The sequence below is a fragment of the Podarcis muralis genome, chromosome 13 (genome assembly GCF_964188315.1).
Source record: "Podarcis muralis chromosome 13, rPodMur119.hap1.1, whole genome shotgun sequence".
Classification (NCBI taxonomy): Eukaryota; Metazoa; Chordata; class Lepidosauria; order Squamata; family Lacertidae; genus Podarcis; species Podarcis muralis.
The window spans coordinates 2,378,713-2,402,641 of NC_135667.1; the positions used below are offsets into that span (position 1 = coordinate 2,378,713).

A 23,929-nucleotide genomic window follows, 5' to 3' on the forward strand; every position below is an offset into this window, starting at 1 on the left:
CTCTCCCTCCCTCCCTCCCTCCGCAGCCCCCTCCCCTCCCCGGGTCGCTGTCCACTGGCCTGGGTGCTGAATTCTCCCAACCAGCCCTGCCCCGTCCGTGGCGAGACCCCCCCCCCCCAGCCAGAGCCCGGGGGCTCTCAGACACCCACCCACCCACCTACCCACCCACCCAATCCGGAGCATTGCAAAGGGGCGCTGGCGCTGCCTGGGAGCCGCGATGAGCGGAGGGGTCTACGGAGGAGGTAAAGGCTGGGTTGCCATCGGCGTCGCAGCTGCTTGGCTTGGGGAGGGGGGGGTCCCGGCAGCCCCCCACCAGCCCCCCAGTTCTGGGCCCTGCATGCATTTGGTCGCGGGGCACCCCGGGGAGACCCTTCGCTGCCAGCACCCCGGTCTTCTTGCACCCAGCAACAGCTGCATTCCTGCACTTGGCTAGGGCGGCTGGAGAGGGTGTTGCGCCCACCCTGCTCATCGCTCAGAGCTGGGGGCTCCCTCCCAGACAGCCAGGAAACGGCGGAACTCACCCCCACAGGAAGCAGCGGGGACCACCAAGCCGGGAAAGGGGGGAAATTCAGGGAGGAGAAGCCTAGCGGCGGCTACCGGCTGCAAGGAGAGGAGAGATGCGCTCTTGCGCGCAAATCCTTGCTTGCTGGGTTGGCCAGTGAGGCATCCGGCTGGCCACTGGGAGAAGAGGATGTTGGGCTAGGGGTTGCCGCCGGCCTGGTCCAGCAGCCTCGAGGGTCCTTGTGCATAGTCCAACTCAGGTGCCAACCTGGTCTTGAGTCAGATCCATGCCTTTTTTAATTGTCCCTGCTGAATGTGACTTGGCTCGCTTATTTGAGCCGCCTGATTCCTTGGGTGTTGGTTTAATGGGGCGCCAAAAGGTCATTTTCCTGCTTCTGCTATGCTGAGTGAAGATAGTTGTATTTACAAGACACCCCTTGATGTGCTGGTGCTCTCCAGTTCTTTTGGACTACAGCTCCCATCATCCCCAGCCAGTGATGGGAGTTGTAGTCCGAAACAGCTGGGTGTGTGTTTGTGTGTCAGCCTGTCAAGGCTGCTATAGATCAGGCATATAGGCAAACGTGGCCCTTCAGATGTTTTGGGACTACAAATCCCATCATCCCTAGCTAATAATAATAATAAGTTTTATTTGAATAATAATAATAATAATATTTTTTAAAATTTGTATCCCTCCCTCCCTTCCCAGCCAAAGCTGGACTCAGAGCGGCCAACATCATATAAATAAGACAATATGCACAATACAATATACAATATGCAAATAAAATAACATTCAACATTCATTAAAACAATATAGAATAATATTAAATATCAGCATTTCAAAATTAAACAAAAATCCATTAACCGTTACAATAAGTAATTTCTAAACCCCAATCAATACATTTCTTTTCACTTCACACGGTCTTTGGCCTAAAGTAAGACAGACCAAGGGACGCGGGTGGCGCTGTGGGTTAAAGCCTCAGCGCCTAGGACTTGCCGATCGAAAGGTCGGCGGTTCGAATCCCCGCGGCGGGGTGCACTCCCGTCGTTCGGTCCCAGCGCCTGCCAACCTAGCAGTTCGAAAGCACCCCTGGGTGCAAGTAGATAAATAGGGACCGCTTACTAGCGGGAAGGTAAACGGCGTTTCCGTGTGCGGTTCTGGCTCGCCAGATGCAGCTTGTCACGCTGGCCACGTGACCCGGAAGTGTCTCCGGACAGCGCTGGCCCCCGGCCTCTTAAGTGAGATGGGCGCACAACCCCAGAGTCGGACACGACTGGCCTGTACGGGCAGGGGTACCTTTACCTTTACCTTTAAGACAGACCAAAATTTAATGATGTTTACAATATGCTGAGCTTTCCTCCTTCAACAATCCGTCTAGTCACTTGACTAGAAACTACCATATCAATATTCCGAGTCAGCTTCCCATTCTACAGGTAAATGCGACCAGTGGTCAGGGATGATGGGAATGGTAGTCCCAAAACATCTGGAGGGCCGAGGTTGCCTATGCCTGCTATAGATCACCCTCTGCAGTGTAGCTTGGTGCCTGGAAAACCCCTATTTGCGGGTGCTTTCAAACTTCTATCTCCCCTTCCTTCGCTGCCCCCCTTGAGTCAGATTACCGTATTTTTCGCTCCACAAGACGTACCTGGCCATAAGACGCACCCAGTTTTTAGAGGAGGAAAACAAGAAAAGAAAAGATATTCTGAACAAAACAGTGGATGTATGATTTTTGTGGTTCATGCTGTGGCCACAGACATGTGATCTGATGGTGAATTTGGGGTCACCCAATGCAAAAATCCTGAGGATCCATGTGGATCCGTGCTTCGTAACCACATTTTTGCACCATTGCGGCCCCAGGAAACAGTGGATGCGTGGTTTTTTTGGTGCAGGCTGCAGCCATGGACATGCTATGTGATCTGATGGTGAATTTGGGGTGACCCAATGCAAAAATCCTTAGCATTCATGGGCTTTTACCTCCCTCCTCCCAGGCAGCCTCTTTTATCTCTAGAGTCCCTTATCTCCCTTCCCGATCGCTTACTGATCAGCTGTTTCCTTTCAACACTCCCTTCCCTCTTGTTTGCCTTAGTGTCTTTTCCTTAGCTGGAGCAGTTTTTTGCTCCTCTTTTTCTTCTAATTTCTCTCCTCATTGCTTTAGTATTCCTGTTTCCCCCATTTGTAAGTTTGCTGTCTTTACCTCCCCACTCCCAGGCAGCCTCCTTTATCTCTAGCCTCCCTTATCTCTCTCCCTGATGGGCAAATGATCAGTGGCTTTGTTTCAACAACAAAAAAAGAACAATCTGGTTTTTGCCCCTGGGCAATTCGGCTCCAGGCACCACGCATTCGCTCCATGAGACGCACAGACATTTCCCCTGACTTTTTAGGAAGAAAAAAAAATGCGTCTTATGGAGCGAAAAATACAGTATCAGTTTATCTCAAGTTCTGTGTATCTCAAGAACAGGATACGACTCCAGTCACTACAAACCCACAGCTGCTTAGCAGACATTAAATGTTAGCAGTGTTAAAACCAAACTTTGCTTACTGGGTGCTTTCCAGCTGTTTTGTACTACAACTCCCATCATGGCACACTGATGGGCATTCAGGTTCAAAACCTCTGGTTGGAACCAGTTTGAAGAAGTCTCCATTATAGGTTTATAAGTTAATTATTTAGGGAAGTTGTGCATTCTGGATTGAAGGCTTGGACGGTTGGTATAGACTAGTTTTTTAAAAAGAAATCTGCATTCTCTTTTTAATAATTTTTAAAAATTGATTTTCACATTTAAACATTATCATCATATACACCATAACAAATAGAATTAAAGTGGAAAATAAAACATTTTCACACCTTATTAAATCCGTATTTTGGGATTACTCAGATCACTTGACTTCCCTCCTTTCCCTCACCTGGTTACCGTATTTTTTGCACCATAACACTCACTTTTTTCCTCCTAAAAAGTAAGGGGAAATGTCTGTGCGTGTTATGGAGGGAATGCCTACGGGTGGCATGCCTACAGATTTTCCTCCTCTAAAAACTACGTGCGTGTTATGGTCGGGTGCGTGTTATAGAGCGAAAAATACGGTATATTATATTATATTATATTCGTCTATAATTTCCTTATCCTTAATTATTTCCATTTTTGAACATTGTCCTTAATATTACAAGTGCTTTTTAAAAAAACAAACCTGTTATTGTATTAACTTATTTACAATGCTTTTGTAAATATGCAATAAACATTTTCCATTTTTTTTTTATATTCGTTGTCTTCTTGATTTCTTAGTCTTCCAGTTAATTTAGCCATTTCAGCATATTCCATTAATTTAAGTTGCCAAGTTGGGACTTGTTCTTTTTTCCAGTATTGGGCTATCAATGTCTGTGCGGCTGTTGTTGTGTACATAAACATATTTTTGTATTCTTTCGGTATATCCAGTCCAGTTATACCTATTAATAAAGCTTCCAGTTTTCAAATAAATGTTATTTTTAACATTTTTTTTTCAATTCATTATAAATCATTTCCCAAAACCCTTTTATAACCTTACATTGCTACCACATATGGTATGCTTCTTTACACTTCCAACACTTATTATCTTTTGTTTTGTACATTTTTTGATTGTTTAACCGGAGTTAGAGACCATCTGTACATTATTTTCACATAGTTCTCATTAAGAGCCGTACTTGCCGTAAATTTTATATCACTTTTCCATAATCTTTCCCAATCTGTCATCTGTATATTATGTCCCACATCTTTTGCCCATTTTATCATAACGCATTTGACCTCTTCGTTCTTTGTTTCCCATTCCAAAAATAAATTATACATTTTTGATAATAATTTATGATCCCTTTCTATTATTTCTCTCTGGAATTTTGAAATTTCATATGCAAATCCTTTCTTTTTATCATTTTTCAATGTTTCATTTAATTGAAAATATTGTAACCAATCCATTAACTTTTCTTTTATTTCGTTATATTCTTTTAATTATAATTTATTATCCATTTCTATTAACAGCTCTCTATATGTTGCCCAGTTGGGTTTCATATTAATTTTTTCAGTGCTATTGCTTCCAGTGGCAAAAGCCACCATGGTGCTTTTGGTTCTAGTAAGTATTTATATTTTCCCCAAACTTTAAAAATCGCCTTTCTTATTATATGGTTCGGGAAGCTTCTATGTACCTTGAACATCTGATACCACAAATATGCATGCCAACCAAATCTGTTATCATGTCCTTCTAAATCTAGTAAGTCTACATTCTCCAATGTTATCCAATCCCGTATCCAACAGAAAGAAGAGGCTTCATAGTATAATTTTAAATTTGGTAACAAGAAGCCTCCTCTTTCTTTAAGGTCTGTTAATGGTTTATATTTTATTTTTGGCTTCTTGCTTCTCCAAATAAATCTTGAAATATCTCTCTTTAGAACAATTCACATTACTTATCACCGGGATTGTTTTTTGGCAATACATTCATCTTACCGGGTAATTACCACTATCCTTCCTAATAGATGTAACCTTTGATTCCTCCGTAGATGAGGTTGGGGCTCTGGTCTTCGACATCGGCTCGTTCTCAGTCCGGGCTGGCTATGCTGGCGAAGACTGCCCTAAGGTACAATGCCCGGGGGCGCCCCAAAATACCCAACCCCTTCAGCCTCCCCCCTCCCTCCTTTAACCCTTTCCCTTCTTCTATTTGTCCCTGTCTCAGTTTCAGTTTAAGGGACGCGGGTGGCGCTGTGGGTTAAACCACAGAGCCTAGGACTTGACGATCAGAAGGTCGGCGGTTCGAATCCCCACGACGGGGTGAGCTCCTGTTGCTCCTGCCAACCTAGCAGTTCGAAAGCACGTCAAAGTGCAAGTAGATAAATAGGTACCACTCCGGTGGGAAGGTAAACGGCTTTACCTTTACCTTTACTTTTACAGTTTCAGTTTTTTGTTTAATTTTTCTAGTAGGGCTGTTTCCCAGACTATTTGGTACCATTGGTCCAGGCTTACTCCTGACAGGTCTCTCCAGGGTCTGGCTATGATGCTTCTGGCTGCTGAAAGTAGGTGGGTTATGAGTTCTTTGTGGTGCAAGTGGGCATTGTTGTCTTGGAAGATGTTCAGTAAGGCCAATTCTGGGGTGGTTTCTAATACTTGCTTGGTTATTTTACTTATTTCTTGTATGGTTGTTGTCCAGAATGGTTGGATTTGGGGGCACTCCCACCACATGTGAAGGTATGTGCCTGTGGAGGTGAACCCTCTACTTTACCCCATTGCAAAAAAATGAGTGGATTTGACATATTTTGGGACTGAATATTGGGAAAGTATTGGTAGAATTGGGACGCGGGTGGCGCTGTGGGTTAAACCACAGAGCCTAGGACTTGCCGTTCAGAAGGTCGGCGGTTCGAATCCCTGCGATGGGATGAGCTCCCATTGCTCGGTCCCTGCTCCTGCCAACCTAGCAGTTCAAAAGCACGTCAAAGTGCAAGTAGATAAATAGGTACGACTCCGGCGGGAAGGTAAACGGCGTTTCCGTGCGCTGCTCTGGTTCGCCAGAAGCGGCTTAGTCCTGCTGGCCACATGACCCGGAAGATGTACACTGGCTCCCTCGGCCAGTAAAGCGAGATGAGCACTGCAACCCCAGAGTCGGCCGCGACTGGACCTAATGGTCAGGGGTCCCTTTACCTTGACCTATTGGTATAATTGCTGGGTGCCACCCTAGAGCGAATATTCAGAATAAATTTTGGGTACGGGGAAACTGGAAATCCCTTTTATCTCTTTTTCCTTTTCCTTCCTTTCTCTGCCCCCCACCCCCCAATCTATTCCTCTCTTCCTTATTATTACTTTCTTTTTTAAAAAATTGCTTTTATTGAAAGATTTCCATGCATTATTACAAAGGTACAAATAGGGTCTCCGTTTTCGGTTTGCAGAATCTTTCCTGCAGGTCAGTTACCAAAGGCATTGTGAGCTGGGGGAGAGAGATGTGGGGAGAGAAAGGGGGTGTGCATGCATGGAGTTTTGTGCAAGCATTTATTCCTTTATTTCCTTTCTCTCTCCCTCTCTCCTTTTCCTTGGCGTCTTCCGCTCTGGGCTATTATTAGGATTATTGGTGAAGGACTTTGGGTGACAGGCAGGGAAGCGAAGACCTCCCAGGTCAGGAGGCCAGGAGAAGAAAACACAGACCCTCCAAGTATCCCTGTTTTCCAGGGACTGCCCCTGATTTAGAGAAGCCATCCCGGTTTCTGATTTGACCCTGAAAATGCCCCACTTTTCCTTAGGACACCCCTATTTTTCACTGGAGAAACGTTGGAGGGTATGGTTATCTGACTCCCGAGCCGTCCTGTATAGTCAATCCTATAATAGCAGGCCAGACTTGACCCTCCAGCGGTTTTGGGACTACAACTCCCATCATCCAAAGCTAGCAGGACCAGTGATCATGGATGATGGGAATTGTAGTCCCAAAACAGCTGGAGGGCCGAGTTTGGGGATGCCTGCTGTATAGGGATGGTTTTCTTTAAAAAAATAAAATACTTAATGTTTTATTACGTCTTTTTGTTGCTGTATTGTTTTTAACACTCGATTGGGAGCTGCCCAGAGTAGCTGGGGAAACTCAACCAGATGGGCAGGGTATAAACATTATTATTATTATTATTATTATTATTATTATTATTATTATTAATGTTGGAAGCTGCCCAGAGTGGCTGGGACTACCCAGTAAGACGTGCGCGGGGTATAAATAGTAAAATTATCATGATGGAATGGGATGTCCCTATTTTTACCGGAGAAATTGTGAAAAGGGCGGTCCCAGCTGAGACCCCGTTTCTGTGTGAAATAAGAGTTAAGAGCTGCCTTTGAGAGAAGGTTTCTTTTCTCTTTCCGTTTTTGTTTAGTTTATTATTGTTTTATGAAAAACCTTTAATAATAATCATTTATTATGTATACCCTGCCCATCTGGCTGGGTTTCCCCAGCCACTCTGGGCGGCTTCCAACAAAACACTAAAATACAATAACCTATTAAGCATTAAAAGCTTCCCCAAACAGGGCTGCCTTCAGATGTCTTCTAAAAGTTTGGTAGTTGTTTTTCTCTTTGACATCTGGTGGGAGGGAGTTCCACAGGGCGGGCGCCACCACCGAGAAGGCCCTCTGCCTGGTTTCCTGTAACTTGGCTTCTCGCAGCGATGGAACCGCCAGAAGGCCCTTGGCGCTGGACCTCATAAAATCAAATTTTATGGAAAAAGGGAGGAACAGAGGGTGGCTGGAGGGGTGACGCTCCGCCCCCCAAAAAACCCACCCCACCTCTCTCTTTGCAGGCAGATTTCCCCACCACTGTGGGGCTACTCTCTCACGACGAATCGGCAATGGAGCTGGATGGAGACAAGGAGAAAAAATCCGGGAAGGTCTATTACATCGACACCAACTCCTTGCACGTCCCCCGGGAGAACACGGAGGTCATCTCGCCCCTCAAGAACGGAATGAGTATGGGGCATGGCAGCTATGGGGAGAGCGAAGGGTTTTGGGAGGGGTCCTTGACGTGGCACACGAACCAGGCCATTGGAACAATTGGCCTGGATGCTCTACAATTCCCAGAGTTCAGGACAGAGCAGGGAAAGTCCTTCTTCCTGCAGGTTAATCTTTGGAACTCTCTGCCACTGGAGGCCATCAACCTGGCTGGCTTTGAAAGAGAAATCCATGGCGGAGGAGAGGGCTATCAACAGAAGTAATGCTTCTGAGTACCAGTTGTTGGAAACCACAGGAAGGGTGTGTGTGGGTGTTAGTCTTGTGTTCGAATCCTGCTGGCTAGTTTCGCAGAATGGGCATCTGGTTGGCTTCTGTGAGGTGCGGGACCAGACGGGCCACTGGCCTGATTCAGCCACCTCTTATTATGGTCTTATGTTTAGTTGGGATAATTTATAGGAATGGGGGAAGGGTTTCAATTCAGCTCATGTTTAAAGGCAAAGCTATCATCTCACTCTATATATAAATAAAATTAAAACTAGCCTTTGGAATTTGCAAGTCCCTGTATTTTGCAATCTGCTTCTCCAACCGGCCAGCGGTTACAGAAATGCATAGCTTAGGGGAAAGGACTATATTCGTGAAAAACCACCTGCAGGTATTTGTTATGTTAGGGGAAATTGTTTCAGAATATGCGCACGTTACTCCAAACCGCATACAAATACGGCGAATGGGTTTGTTAGGAGAAATTCGCCCTTAATTCCGGGCGAATTTTCCTGAGCACATTTTCCTTTGAACAGTTGCAACTCGAAGTAGAAAATCTGGGTGGCTGAATTTAAGGTTGGTAGAAATGAGAAACTGAGAGTGTGGAGACTGGCCGATCTTTCTACCCCTGTTTGGGAGTCGCTGAAACAGGGGTGAAACTGGTTTAAGTGCGCAACGGTTTGTCCCCACTTTTGCTCTTCTGCACTGCAGAATCTGTCCCTCTTAGCCGTGAAGACCCCCCCCCCCATAAAAGCCCACCTTCCCCATAAACATCAAGACGTCGCCAGGCAGGCAGCTTCAGTTGAGCTGCACCCCAGTGCACTGGAGTTACTTGGAAACCGCTAATGTGCATTGAAGCGCATTGGCTGGCTATTCCTTTAACAGCCACAGGTGTCGCTATTCCCCCACTGTAACGTCTGATTCAGCGGACGGCGCCCTCTAGTGGGAAGTCCCTGAAACGACGGAGAACTGTTGAAAAGGGTGTTGTTGGAGGGTCCATTCCTGACACTGTCCGAATTCTCCTTTCTACCCCAGTTGAAGACTGGGACTGCTTTCAAGCCATTCTGGACCACACCTACAACAAGCACATCAAATCGGAGCCGAACCTCCACCCGGTGCTTATGTCTGAGGCCCCGGTACGTATCCTGCAATGCCCCGCTCCCCCAAATCAAAGAATCATAGAGTTGGAAGGGACCCCCAAAGTCATCTAGACCATCCCCCTGGATTGCAGGAATCCCAGCTGCATAAATCCCCTGCTCTTGTGCGACGTGAAGCAGCCTGCCTCTGTTTCCTTTATGCTTTGCCCCCTCCCCTCTCTTGCAGTGGAACACGAGGGCCAAGCGTGAGAAGCTGACGGAACTGATGTTTGAGCATTATAGCATCCCAGCGTTCTTCCTCTGCAAGACGGCCGTCCTCACCGCGTATCCTAACAGGAAGAGAGGCTCTGTTGCTTTACCTCCCCGCCTGAGCCTAACAACAACAATAATAATTTATTATTTGTACCCCGCCCGTCTGGCTGGGTTTCCCCAGCCACTCTGGGTGGCTTCCACAGAGACCAAAAATACACTAATATGTCATACATTAAAAACTTCCCTGAACAGGGCTGCCTTCAGATGTCTTCTGAATGTCAGGTAGTTGTTTATCTCTTTGACATCTGGTGGGAGGGCGTTCCACAGGGCGGGCGCCACCACCGAGAAGGCCCTCTGCCTGGTTCCCTGTAGCTTTGCTTCTCGTAATGAGGGAACCACCAGAAGGCCCTCGGCGCTGGACCTCAGCATCCAGGCAGAATGATGGAGGTGGAGACGCTCCTTCAGGTCTACTGGGCCTTTGAGGCCGTTTAGGGCTTTAAATGTCAGCACCAACACTTTGAATTGTGCTCAGAAACGTCCTGGGAGCCAATGAAGGTCTTTCAGGACCGGTGTTATGTGGTCTCCCAGTCACCAGTCTAGCTGCCGCATTCTGGATTAGTTGTAGTTTCCGGGTCACCTTCAAAGGTAGCCCCACGTAGAGCGCAGGGCCGTAGTCCAAGCGGGAGATAACCAGAGCATGCGCCACTCTGGCAAGGCAGTCTGTGGGCAGGTGGGATCTCAGCCTGTGTACCAGATGGAGCTGGTAGACAGCTGCCCTGGATACAGATTTGACCTGTGCCTCCCTGGACAGCTGTGAGTCCAAAATGACTCCCAGACTGCGCACCTGGTACTTCAGGGATACAGTTGCCCCATTCAGGACCAGGGAGTCCTCCACACCTGCCCGCCTCCTGTCCCCCAAAAACAGTACTTCTGTCTTGTCAGGATTCAACCTCAATCTGTTAGCCACCATCCATCCTCCAACCGCCTCCAGACACTCACACAGGACCTTCACCGCCTTCACTGCTTCTGATTTGAAAGAGAGGTAGAGCTGGGTATCATCTGCATATTGATGGACACCCAGCCCATACCCCCTGATTACCTCTCCCAGCGGCTGCATGTAGATGTTAAAAAGCAACAACAAAACAGATTACTCTTCCAGCCCCTCTCTGCTACTCCAAAATATCCAGTAGCGGGCAGTTCCAACAGTTAACTCTTCTTCTTCTTCTTCTTCTTCTTCTTCTTCTTCTTCTTCTTCTTCTTCTTCTTCTTCTTCCAGTCATACCTCGGGTTACAGATGCTTCAGGTTGCGTTTTTTCAGGTTACGGACGCACCAAAACCTGGAAGTACCAGAACGGGTTACTTTGGCGGTTACGCATGTGCAGAAGCGCTAAATTGCACTTTGCGCATGCGCAGAAGCGTCGAATCGCAACCCATGCATGTGCAGATGCAACGCTGCGGGTTGCAAACGTGCCTCCCGCACGAATCACGTTCGCAACCCGAGCGTCCACTGTATTATTAAAAGGGACGCTGGTGGCGCTGTGGTCTAAACCACTGAGCCTCTTGGGCTTGCTGATTGGAAGGTCGGCGGTTCGAATCCCCGTGACGGGGTGAGCTCCTGTTGCTCGGTCCCTGCTCCTGCCAACCTAGCAGTTCGAAAGCACGTCAAAGTACAAGTAGATAAATAGGTACCACTCCGGCGGGAAGGTAAACGGCGTTTCTGTGAGCTGCTCTGGTTCGCCAGAAGCAGCTTAGTCATGCTGCCACATGACCCAGAAAAACTGTCTGTGGACAAACGTCGGCTCCCTCGGCCTATAGAGTGAGATGAGCACCGCAACCCCAGAGGCGTTGGCGACTGGATTTAACTGTCAGGGGTCCTTTACCTTTATTATTATTATTATTATTATTATTATTATTATTATTATTATTATTATTATTATCCCCCCTTCCTGAAATCAAGGGTGCAAAAATGCGCGCGGCAGCAGCTGTCCAAGATTCCAGACAGGGAATCTTTCTTACTCCTACTTGGAAATACCATTGGGAATCGAACCTGCGACCTTCTGCATGCAAAGTAGCTCTCCTCCCCCCCAAACCCCCCCCCCCCGTTTGCTTTGCTGAAGCCTTGACTCCCGACCCCCAGTTTTGCAAACGGGCGGAGCACTGGACTCGTACTGGACAGTGGAGCCACACACACGACCGCCATCCCGGTTCATGACGGTTACATCCTGCAACAAGGTCAGAGAAAGGATATCTATTTTTTTTGTGATTGCCTTTTTATTTTTGTAGCTGTACGTTTTTTAGGAAAAGCTTTTTGAAAGTTGCATTTGTCGGCATATGACACCTGTGCTCACATATCTGCACTGCTTGCCTGTTTGCTCCCAGGCATGTTCAGGGTATTGCTATTGTTATGCAAAGCCCTTAACAACTTGGAACCAGTTTACCAGTGTAAAGGGCCTTATCCGTACTGGGTTTCCCCAGCCACTCTGGGGAACAAAGTATAAAAACACAGTAAGACATCAAGCATTAAAAGCTTCCCTAAACAGGGCTGCCTTCAGATGTCTTCTAAAAGTCAGATAGTTGTTTATTTCCTTGACATCTGATGGGAGGGTGCCACCACCAAGAAGGCCCTGTGCCGGGTTCCCTGCAACCTCACTTCTTGCAGGGAGGGAACTGCCAGAAAGCCCTTGGAGCTGGACCTCAGTGTCTGAACGATGGGGGTGGAGATGCTCCTTCAGGTCTACTGGGCCTTTGAGGACATTTAGGGCTTTCAAGATCAGCGCCAACACTTTGAATTGTGCCCGGAAACATACTGGGAGCCAATGTAGGTCTTTCAGGACCGGTGTTATGTGGTCTCTGTGGCCGCTCCCAGTCACCAGTCTGGCTGCCGCATTCTGGATTAGTTGCAGTTTCCGGGTCACCTTCAAAGGGAGCCCCAAGCAGAGCGCATTGCAGTAGCCCTACTATTAATAAGAGTAACGATATTAATAATGGTGGCTTGAGATGGAGTGATGCATGAGTGCAAAGGATTCTGGGAGGCGGGAGTCCAGACCTCTTAGATCTGGAGAAACAGCGAGGTGGTTCTGTGGTCTGGAAGAGGATGCAGAGAGGAGGGGATGGAAGAGGAGCCAAGGGGTCATGATCCGCAGGAACAGGAAGCTCACAGCTCTCCCCCTCGCTTCATTCCTTCCTTCTTTTTCTCCCTCCCTTCCCCTTTCAGGAATCGTGAAATCCCCTCTGGCCGGAGACTTCATCTCCATGCAGTGCCGGGAACTTTTCCAGGAGATGAACATCGAGATCGTCCCTCCCTACATGATCGCTGCCAAGGTGGTATTGCCCCCTTCCTGTTCCGTAACTAACCAGAGTCGGGGACGGGGACCCAGGGCTTCGCTGCAGCATCTGCTTGGCTTTGAGAAGGCTCCTTGGTGCACAATTCCTGTCAGTGTCCCCAGGACGCAGGAGAGCAGGAAATGGAGGCCTTGGCGAGGTGACGGGGGCAGAGACCAAGTAGTCCTAAACAAGGCACCAACTTGAGGAAGGCTGGCTTATAAATTTATAAGTATATGGGTTACAAACCTTGTGCACCCTGGGGTGAAACTTTAGGCGCTGATCTAGACCAGAGGAAAGAATCCTGCCTTAGAAATCAATTTTGCTTGCTCTCTCGCTGAGAACAAACCAGCCTCTCCGATGAGGAGCTCTGTGTACCTCTAAAGCCCGCACCTATGCAAATTTGTCCAGTTAAAATAGTTCCTCCTTTGTTAACGGAGAAATCTGAGGGCTCCCTTGGACAAAAAGCAAGGACCCCAGCCAGGAATCCCAGAGCAAAACAGCAGCCAGTAGGCTTGGTCTTGATTGAAGACTGTCGCAACAGGACTCCCACCTGCCACCAGGTGGAACAAGATGGAAGCCCCGAACAAAAGAGACCCCAAACTTTTATTAGCTGCTAATCCCCATGTTACACCCCCCCAAACTACATCACTCATACATCACGGTTACATCTTGAAAGGGGAGGTCTGGGGGCAGTAATCTGAGCATCCTGGACCCTGCCCCATGGTTCCCCTTGCCCTCCACCAAACACCCATCAAGTGGAACAAAAGAGATCTTTACATTTCCCTGTTTCCCAGCCAAGTGAATCCCACCCTTTTGCCTTCATCTGGGTTTGTTCTTTCTGGAATGGCTACCTGTCTGGCACTCAGGTATCAGGATGCCAGGGATTATCCCTCAGGCAGAGGGGCTGCTGAGTAGCTGAGCTCACATGTCTAGATGAATTTCTGAAGTTTTCCAGTGAGCCAGTACAGAGATGCATTTATCAGTGAATTCTTACATTTGGTATCGTGCAGCAAAGGCCCTTTGAATAGGCAGGAAGAAACTGTGATGAAGTGTTTTGTGGGGACAAATCACAAAAGTCACAAAAGCGATTGTGCTGATTTTGGTAGTGGGCTGCAGGTGCAGGATATCTGCTGGAGGGGCAACCCGCCCCCCCAACCTATACATAAATTCCTGCAACACCTTCCACTTGGCTTATGCAGGTAAAATCAGACCTAGGGTCAAGGCTCATGGAAGTGCTCGCCTAACACTTAAAGTCATTGAATTGTAGAGTTGGAAGGGACCCCCAAAGGTCATCTATCCCAACCCGCTTCAGCACAAGAATCACAGCTTTAAAAATCCCTGACAGATGGTTATCCGACCTCTGCTTAATAAACCCCCTTCCTCTGTCAAATGGCTCTTACCCTCAGAAAGTTATTCCCAACGTTTAGTCAGAATCTCTTTCCTTGTCATTTGAATCTGTTGGTCAGGCGTGCATCCTTGTCTTCTTCGTTCAGACAAGCAATCTTCCCAGTTTAAAAAGCCCTGTTGCCTACAGTGGACTCTGTTGTAAACAAAAATCTGCCCTTATTCCCTTATGGGGGACACAAGAGCCCTTATAGAGTCCTTACGTAGGTTCCCTATTGGTAGGAGAAAATAACAGAGGCCAACAAGAGAATATTGAGAAGCAAAGCAGCTCGTAAGCCTGATCTTTATTGAACTGTTGCAACAGGGTGCTCCCCTCACCCACAGGAAAGGAGGAGGACCCAGAACCAAGGTGTGCCTGCCCTTATATTGTTGTTGTTGTTGTTTAGTCGTTTAGTCGTGTCCGCCTCTTCGTGACCCCCTGGACCAGAGCACGCCAGGCCCTCCTGTCTTCCACTGCCTCCCGCAGTTTGGTCAGACTCATGCTGGTAACCTCGAAAACACTATCCAACCATCTCGTCCTCTGTCGTCCCCTTCTCCTTGTGCCCTCCATCTTTCCCAGCATCAGTGTCTTCTCTAGGGAGTTCATGGATCACTTCATGGATCACTGCCTTGCCGTGGCGAAGGGGCTTGAAGAACTCAGAGAAGCTATGAACTACGCCGAGGAGGGCACACAAGATGAACAGGTCATAGTGGAGAGTTTCGACCAAACGTGATCCACCTGGAGGAGGAACCGGCAAGCCACTCCAGTATCCTTGCCAAGAAAACTCCATGGACAAAGACAACAGGCCCTTATATAGACATTTTAAATTGGCCGCCCTGGAGTCCAAGACCACCCCCAGAAACATCATACATACATCACAGAAGGGGTGTAGCTCAAGACCACCCCCCAAATACATCATACATACATCACAGACAGGGTGGTCTACAGCAGAAATCTGAGTGCGTTGTTTACCTCCTGTCTGGCAGGTTACCTATTAATGGTCACTTGATTGGATACCCTGGGGGGGCCTGGCCAGTCTTTTGTAATGACAAATACTTCATTCCTGAGCCAGGTCACAGGCTCGCCCTATTCATACACAGACATACCCTTAAAAACAGGATTTGTGAAGGAAAAGACAATGGGGAGGTTTTTCCATTTTCCTTCGCCCTTGCAGAGAAATCATTTGGTCAGTTTGGGAATCAAAAATGGTTTCAGGGCTGTTTTCCTGTGCTGCTTCAGACATGTGGTTTATATATTTATGTACGTGTTTGCTTGGTACATTTATGAACATTTATTTTATATATAAGACCTTAATTTTTTTATTTCACAAACTTGCCCGGTCTTCCATGAGGCAGCCCTTAAGATAAAAAAAACCAGTCATGAATAAAAGTCTGCCAACTCCCATATAGAATCAGAACTTTATTAGCAAAGCCAACAGGCCACAGCTATGCGAGAATTAAAAATAAAATAAAATAAGAATAAAAGGAGGATAAGAACAAACAGAAGGAGGTCCGTCAGATGAACAAGTCTGTCACTCAGATGGTGGCCCTCAATTTCACAGCTCTCTCGATGTACCTCGCGACCTTCTCTGTTGTCTGACTATCCGTATCAGATAAGAGAAAAAACAGTATAATGTCTTGTGAACGGCCGGGGTTGGGGAGAATGAGTGGAGTAATAATCTCATTCCTTAGGTCTTTGTAAAGGGGGCAGGATAGGAGGACGTGGGACACTGTTTCCGTGTTACCATCTCTACATGGGCAGAGTCGTTTTTCAAATGGAGTCTTTTGGTAACGACCTTCGAGTACGGCAGAGGGAAGAACATCCCATCTAGCCAATGTAAAGGCACGTCTGTATTTTGGGATGGTTAATTTAAACAAATATGAAGCTGGAAAGTCAAAATGGGAAGGGGGATCCCATATATATATATATATATATATATATATATTCAACATATCATTTTCAACAATAATTAAACGTACTTTTACATCTTATACAATTCTCGACTTCCATCAATCACATCTGAAAATTTTCCAATCTATTCACTTAATTTACATTTCTTATTTTCACTATTACTTTTAAATCTATAATACCTCTTTTCTTTCTCTTCTTCGCAATATTTCATATATTTCTCCTTACGAAACTTCCTGTAGTCCTACTAGCGTAACTTGTTGACTACAGTTGCTCTTCAAATAATTCGTATATTTCTTCCAATCTTCTGTGAATCTCTGGTCCCGCAGGTTTCGAATCCTTCCTGTCATTTTATCCAGTTCTGCGCAGTCCCTTAATTCTGTCTGCCATTCTCCTTTCATCGGTAGCCAACTCCCTCCTTTTTTAATTTTCTCTCCCCAATTTTGGTTCCCTGCAGGAGCCGGTCCGTGAAGGCACACCCCCAAACTGGAAGAAGAAGGAAAAGTTGCCTCAAGTCAGCAAGTCGTGGCACAATTACATGTGCAATGTAAGAGACCTCACCAGACTCCGGGGTTCCTTGGGAGAAGACCAAGAGCTGGGGAGTCAGGACTCCTGGGTCCCTAGAGAGAGGGGGAGGGGGCACGATTCTGGGATCCAGGACGTCTGAGGGTGTGTGTGTGTGTGTGTGTTTGGGGGGCAGCAGGAGGTTTTAAGTGATGACAGCCTGTTGCCAAAAAAAAAAAAAGAGGACTTGCATGTCCGAAAGCTAGGACTAGGACCTGGGAGAACAGGGTTCAAACGAATAATATAAGCCATCTTTCTTTACTCCCTTGTAAACCTTCAACCCCATCAGGAGGTCATCCAAGATTTCCAGGCCTCTGTGCTGCAAGTTTCAGATTCTCCTTACGACGAACAGTGAGTAGCTGGGATGGGTTTGGTGACTGCGGTTGGTGTGTGTTGTGGGGCACAGAGGGCGTAAATTTGGGTGTCCACCTCGGAGAATCCGTTGCCTCTGTCCAACTTGGCTGGGGCGACTCTTTCCTTTCATCATCATCACCATCATCATTTATTTGTTGTTGTTGAGTCATTTAGTCGTGTCCGCCTCTTCGTGACCCCCTGGACCAGAGCACGCCAGGCCCTCCTGTCTTCCACTGCCTCCCGCACTTTGGTCAAACTCATGCTGGTAGCTTCGAGAACACTGTCCCACCATCTCGTCCTCCGTCGTCCCCTTCTCCTTGCGCCCTCCATCTTTCCCAACATCAGGGTCTTTTCCAGGGAGTCTTCTCTTCTCCTGAGGTGGCCAAAGTCTTGGAGCCTCGGCTTCAGGATCTGTCCTTCCAGTGAGCACTCAGGGCTGATTTCCTTCCAAATGGATCGGTTTGATCTTCTTGCAGTCCATGGGACTCTCAAGAGTCTCCTCCAGCACCAGAATTCAAAAGCATCCATTCTTCGGCGATCAGCCTTCTTTATGGTCCAGCTCTCACTTCCATACATCACGAGTGGGAAAGCCAGAGCTTTAACTATACGGACCTTTGTTGGCAACCCATTTATTTATTTTTTATTCATTAATTCATTCATACCCCGCCCATCTGGCTTGGTTTCCCCAGCCACTCTGCGTGGCTCCCAACAGAATACTAATAATAATAATTTTGAAAAAGCAATAATGCTGTATTGTTTTTAACACTCGATTGGGAGCCACCCAGAGTGGCTGGGGAAACTCAGCCAGATGGGCAGGGTATAAACAATAACTTATTATTAAACATCAAACATTAAAAAACTTCCCTAAACAGGGCTGCCTTCAGGTGTCTTCTAAAAGTCAGATAGTTGTTTATTTCCTTGACATCAGCTGGGAGGGCGTTCCACAGGGCGGGCGCCACCACCGAGAAGGCCCCCTGCCTGGTTCCCTGTAACTTCATTTCTCGCAGGGAGGGAACTGCCAGAAGGCCCTCGGAGCTGGACCTCAGTGTCTGGGATGGATGATGGGGGTGGAGACGCTCCTTCAGGTATACTGGGCCTTTGAGGCCGTTTAGGGCTTTAAAGGTCAGCACCAACGCTTTGAATTGTGCCTGGAAATGTACTGGGAGCCAATGCAGGTCTTTCAAGACCAGTGTTATGTGGTCTCGGCAGCCGCTCCCAGTCACCAGTCTGACTGCCGCATTCTGGATTAGTTGTAGTTTCTGTAAAATCGTTGAAGAGTTGTAAGGGACCCCCGAGAATCCTCCAGCCCAACCCGCTTCTGCAGCACAGGAATGACACCGTTTCCTTGGCGGCCATGCTCCTCATAATCTCCTCCATTTGACCTTTTGGGATCCGTCTTTGGCTGCTTCTGAGACTCAGAGGCCTCGGAATACTTATTTATTTATTCCGAAAAATTTACACACCGCCTTATCGCGAAAAGAGAACATCAGAGTGGTTTTTCCCAAAAAAGACAAAGCAAGAAGATTATGGAAGGTGAAAAAACAATATAAAGCTTTAAGGGAGTAACGCTAGATTAAAACGTGCACGAGATTGCTAAACACATGGGTAAAGGCAAAGGGACCCCTGACCATTAGGTCCAGTTGTGGCCGATTCTGGGGTTGCAGCGCTCATCTCGCTTTACTGGCCGAGGGAGCCGGCGTACAGCTTCTGGGTCATGTGGCCAGCAGGACTAAGCCGCTTCTGGCGAACCAGAGCAGCAAACGGAAACGGCGTTTACCTTCCCACCGGAGTGGTACCTATTTATCTACTTGCACTTTGAGGTGCTTTCGAACTGCTAGGTGGGCAGGAGCAGGGACTGAGCAACGGGAGCTCACCCCATTGCAGGGATTTGAACTGCTGACCTTATGGTCGGCAAGTCCTAGGCTCTGTGGTTTAACCCACAGCGCCACCCGTGTCCCTTTCAACACATGGGTAGGCTGGTCTAAACGGTAATGTTTTTAGCCAGTGCCAAAAGGAGTGCAGTGAAGATGTCTACCCTTATATCAAGAGGCAGAGAGTTCCGAAGTGCAATAATTATTTTTATAAAGATGAATATACGACTGGCTGCCTAGCTAGCCGGCTATTGCTCCCTGTGAAAGATGTTGGAGCGAATTTACAATGCAGCAAGGAGCTCAGTAAAACATATGTGGCATACAGTGCTCCCTTGGTTCTCAAACGCCCTGGTACTCAAACAACTTGGAACCCAAACACTGCATGCCCCATGATATTCTTGTAAAGAAGCTGGTAAAATGCGGTCTTGACTATGCTACCACTCAGTGGATTTGTAACTGGCTGACTGACCAAACCCAAAGGGTGCTCATCAATGGTTCCTCTTCATCCTGGAGAAGAGTGACTAGTGGGGTGCCACAGGGTTCTGTCTTGGGCCCGGTCTTATTCAACATCTTTATCAACGACTTGGATGATGGACTCAAGGGCATCCTGATCAAATTTGCAGATGACACCAAACTGGGAGGGGTGGCTAACACCCCAGAGGACAGGATCACACTTCAAAACGACCTTGACAGATTAGAGAACTGGGACAAAACAAACAAGATGAACTTTAACAGGGAGAAATGTAAAGTATTGCACTTGGGCAAAAAAAATGAGAGGCACAAAAACAAGATGGGGGACACCTGGCTTGAGAGCAGTACATGTGAAAAGGATCTAGGAGTCTTGGTTGACCACAAACTTGACATGAGCCAACAGTGTGACGCGGCAGCTAAAAAAGCCAATGCAATTCTGGGCTGCATCAATAGGAGTATAGCATCTAGATCAAGGGAAGTAATAGTGCCACTGTATTCTGCTCTGGTCAGACCTCACCTGGAGTACTGTGTCCAGTTCTGGGCACCACAGTTCAAGAAGGACACTGACCAACTGGAACGTGTCCAGAGGAGGGCAACCAAAATGGTCAAAGGCCTGGAAACGATGCCTTATGAGGAACGGCTAAGGGAGCTGGGCATGTTTAGCCTGGAGAAGAGGAGGTTAAGGGGTGATATGATAGCCATGTTCAAATATATAAAAGGATGTCATCTAGAGGAGGGAGAAAGGTTGTTTTCTGCTGCTCCAGAGAAGCGGACACGGAGCAATGGATCCAAACTACAAGAAAGAAGATTCCACCTCAACATTAGGAAGAACTTCCTGACAGTAAGAGCTGTTTGACAGTGGAATTTGCTGCCAAGGAGTGTGGTGGAGTCTCCTTCTTTGGAGGTCTTTAAGCAGAGGCTTGACAACCGTATGTCAGGAGTGCTCTGATGGTGTTTCCTGCTTGGCAGGGGGTTGGACTCGATGGCCCTGGTGGTCTATTCCAACTCTATCATTCTATGATTCTATGCAAACCCGGAAGGAAGTGTTCCGGTTTGCGAACTATTTTCGGAAGCCAAACATGCTCCGTTTTGAGTGTTACGTTTCCGTTTTGAGTCTTACGCTGAGGTCTGCCTGTTTTCGCTATTTATTTTGCGTTTTTGCTTTCGCGGCTCTTTTTGTTTTGTTTTTGTGACTGTGTGGAACCCAGTTCAGCTACTGATTGATTGATTGTGTGACTGCAGTACGTTGCTTATTGCTTTCATTTTATGGATCCATGGTCTCCTTAGCTAGTAAAGTTGCTGTTTTAGGGGTTGTTTTTAAAAAGTCTGGAACGGATTAATCCATTTTACATTGCTTTCTACGGGAAAGCGCACATTGGTTTTGGAACGCTTTGGTTTTGGAGCCGACTTCCGGAACGGATTAATTTTGAGAGCCAAGGTACCACTGCATAGAAAGTCAGAATATAGCTGACTCGCTCGTGTCAGGGGAAGATGTAGATTTGAGGGAGGCAAAAGGACGGCAATTTGGGGGACAAAGTGGAGGTGACCCTTCAGTGCGGACGCTACAGGACAGAAATAGATTTGCATCACGATGGGGAGTCATGTTTCTCCTGTGGAAACTCAGCGAAAGTAAAAACGGGCAGCCAGGTAGCAAGAACGACAGAGTGTCCGGTGCTTCTTGGGAGACTGACGCAGCAGCATCTATCTGGAACTAAGCACCCAGTTTCCCAGATCTCATGAATCACTGACTCGTAGAATTGGAAGGGGTACCCGAGGGTCATCCAGTCCAACCCTCGAACCTCAACTCATCAATTTGAACTCGGGTCCAGGAAAGATCATGCCAGCCATCCTTAACAAGGTGACCTCCATGGCTGAGGCTCATGGGAGTTGTAGTCCGAAGCAGCTGGAAGTAGCCAGGTTAGGGGAGGCTGGCTTATGGGGAACCCCCCCCCCAAAAAAAATCCCCCAATGAAATTCAACAGTGAGAAAAATTAACAACGTAATAATATAAGACTTTTGAAAAAGTTAAAAGAACAATAGGCAAAAAGAAATCCCAACAGATTGAAACTCATGCCAGCTCAGTTGGTAGAGCAAGAGACTCACAAGACTCTTAACCTCAAGGTCGTGGGTTCGAGTCCCGCATTGGGCAAAAGCGGGTTGGACTAGATGACCCTTGGGTCCCTTTCAGCTCTACATTTCTGTGATGCTCAAGATCTGGACAGGCCTGTCTAAACAATAATGTTTCCAGAAGGCGCTGAAATAGCGTGGCTTGCTCTATGGTTTTAACCCCTTCATGCGTGCATGAGAGTTAAGCAAGCTGATTTATCGCACATCCAGGAGCGTTGATGTGAAAGCAGAAGAGAACCGTCATGGCTAGTAGCTGCCATAGCTATCTCCTCCTCCATGAATTTGTCCCATTCCCCGTTTAAAGCCATCCAAGTGGGTGGCCGTCACTGCGTACTGAGGCAAGGAGTTCCACAGTCCATCTGTGTGCTGTCTTATGAATGACTTTTTTAAAAAAAAATAATCTTCCAACATTCATCTTTGTTGGATGTCCAGTGTTAGGAGAGAGGGAATAAAAATTCTCTCTATCCAAGCATGCTGTGCACAGCGCCGGGTTTAGGTTTGATGAGGCCCTGAGCTACTGAAGGTAATGGGGCCCTTTAAATGTCCAGCTGTCCTTCGTCAACAACAAATTGTTGCTGTTTTTCCATGTTGAATATATGCTATATGGTCATTTATGGACCTAATAGGTACCGTATTTTTTGCTCTGTAAGACACACCAGACCACAAAACGCACCTAGTTTTTGGAGGAGGAAAACAAGAAAAAAAAATTTCTGAATCTCAGAAGCCAGAACAGCAAGAGTTATCGCTGCGCAGTGAAAGCAGCAATCCCTCTTGCTGTTCTGGCTTCTGGGATAGTTGTGCAGCCTGCATTCGCTCCATAAGACGCACACACATTTCCCCTTACTTTTTAGGAGGGAAAAAGTGAGCCTTATAGAGCAAAAAATACGGTATCTAAAGCCATTTGCACCTAACAAATAGGAGCCTACACAACACAAAACACTGTCGCTGTATGTTGGTTTTATTTTATTTGTTTTTTATCTTATATTTTGGAAGTGTAGATCCAGTTTATTTTCCTTTAAGTTTTTTGGGGGGCCCCAAGAGAGTGGGGCCCTAAGCTATAGCTTGTTTGTTGTTGTTTAGTCGTTTAGTTGTGTCCGCCTCTTCGTGACCCCCTGGACCAGAGCATGCCAGGCACTCCTGTCTTCCACTGCCTCCTGCAGTTTGGTCAAACTCATGCTGGTCGCTTTGAGAACACTGTCCCATCATCTTGTCCTCCGTCGTCCCCTTCTCCTTGGGCCCTCCATCTTTCCCAGCATCAGGGTCTTTTCCAGGGAGTCTTCTCTTCTCATGAGGTGGCCAAAGTCTTGGAGCCTCAGCTTCAGGATCTGCCCTTCCAGTGAGCACTCAGGGCTGATGTCCTTCAGACTGGAGAGGTTTGATCTTCTTGCAGTCCATGGGACTCTCAAGAGTCTCCTCCAGCACCAGAATTCAAAAGCATCCATTCTTCAGCAATCAGCCTTCTTGATGGTCCAGCTCTCACTTCTATACATCACTACTGGGAAAACCAGAGCTTTAACTATACGGACCTTTGTTGGCAAGGTGATGTCTCTGCTTTTTAAGATGCTGTCTAGGTTTGTCATTGCATAGCTTGTTTAGCTTATATGTAAATCCGGCTGTGCCCTCGCCCTCTTGTCCCGAGCAGGGTGGCTGCGCAGATGCCCACCGTCCACTACGAAATGCCCAACGGCTACAACACAGACTACGGGGCGGAGAGGCTTCGTATCCCGGAGGGGCTTTTCGACCCCTCCAACGTGAAGGTGAGCGGGCAGGGAGCCAGACGATGAAATAAGGATCAAGGCAAGGGTGGGGAGTTTGCGCCCGCTTCTACTGATTGATTTGCTTTCGAAAAATCAGCACACCTCTTGATTACAAAACAAAAAAACTCCTCAATGTACACAGAGGCTTGCGCAGAGTTCTGACTGATGAACGGCGCAATCCCAAACGCAGTGACTCGGAAGCGATTACCATTGAAATCAAGGGGGTGTTTCTGCCTGGTAAGGGGGCGCAGGGAGGGGTGTAGCCTCAGAAAACATTTATTGCTTATTCAGAATTAAATTTATTTGTGCGGTGTGTGTGTGCTGGAAATCAGAGCGGTTTTCAGAAAAGCGAAAAAGCAAGCTGATAATTTGCACTAGGATTATCTGTAGTCAGAACTAACAACAATAATGTAGGACTTTGGGAAAGTTAAAATACCGTATTTTTCGCTCTATAAGACGGACCAGACCACAAGACGCACCTAGTTTTTGGAGGAGGAAAACAAGAAAAAAAAATATTCTGAATCTCAGAAGCCAGAACAGCAAGAGGGATCGCTGCGCAGTGAAAGCAGCGATCCCTCTTGCTGTTCTGGCTTCTGGGATAGCTGCACAGCCTGCATTCGCTCCATAAGACGCGCACACATT

At 47.2% G+C, this 23,929-nt stretch overlaps 1 protein-coding gene across 1 annotated transcript in view; it reads left to right on the forward strand.

Moving 5' to 3' along the window:
- Positions 1 to 23,929, forward strand: part of ACTL6B (actin like 6B) — a 30,181-nt gene continuing 6,252 nt past the window's right edge. Inside the window, exons 1-10 of the mRNA XM_028703946.2 lie at positions 1 to 242; positions 5,016 to 5,092; positions 7,773 to 7,938; positions 9,214 to 9,314; positions 9,502 to 9,599; positions 11,665 to 11,759; positions 12,742 to 12,848; positions 16,601 to 16,690; positions 16,997 to 17,058; positions 23,173 to 23,287. Coding sequence (XP_028559779.2) covers positions 218 to 242; positions 5,016 to 5,092; positions 7,773 to 7,938; positions 9,214 to 9,314; positions 9,502 to 9,599; positions 11,665 to 11,759; positions 12,742 to 12,848; positions 16,601 to 16,690; positions 16,997 to 17,058; positions 23,173 to 23,287 — 936 coding nt within the window. The 5' untranslated portion in view covers positions 1 to 217. The remainder of the gene's footprint in view (positions 243 to 5,015; positions 5,093 to 7,772; positions 7,939 to 9,213; positions 9,315 to 9,501; positions 9,600 to 11,664; positions 11,760 to 12,741; positions 12,849 to 16,600; positions 16,691 to 16,996; positions 17,059 to 23,172; positions 23,288 to 23,929) is intronic.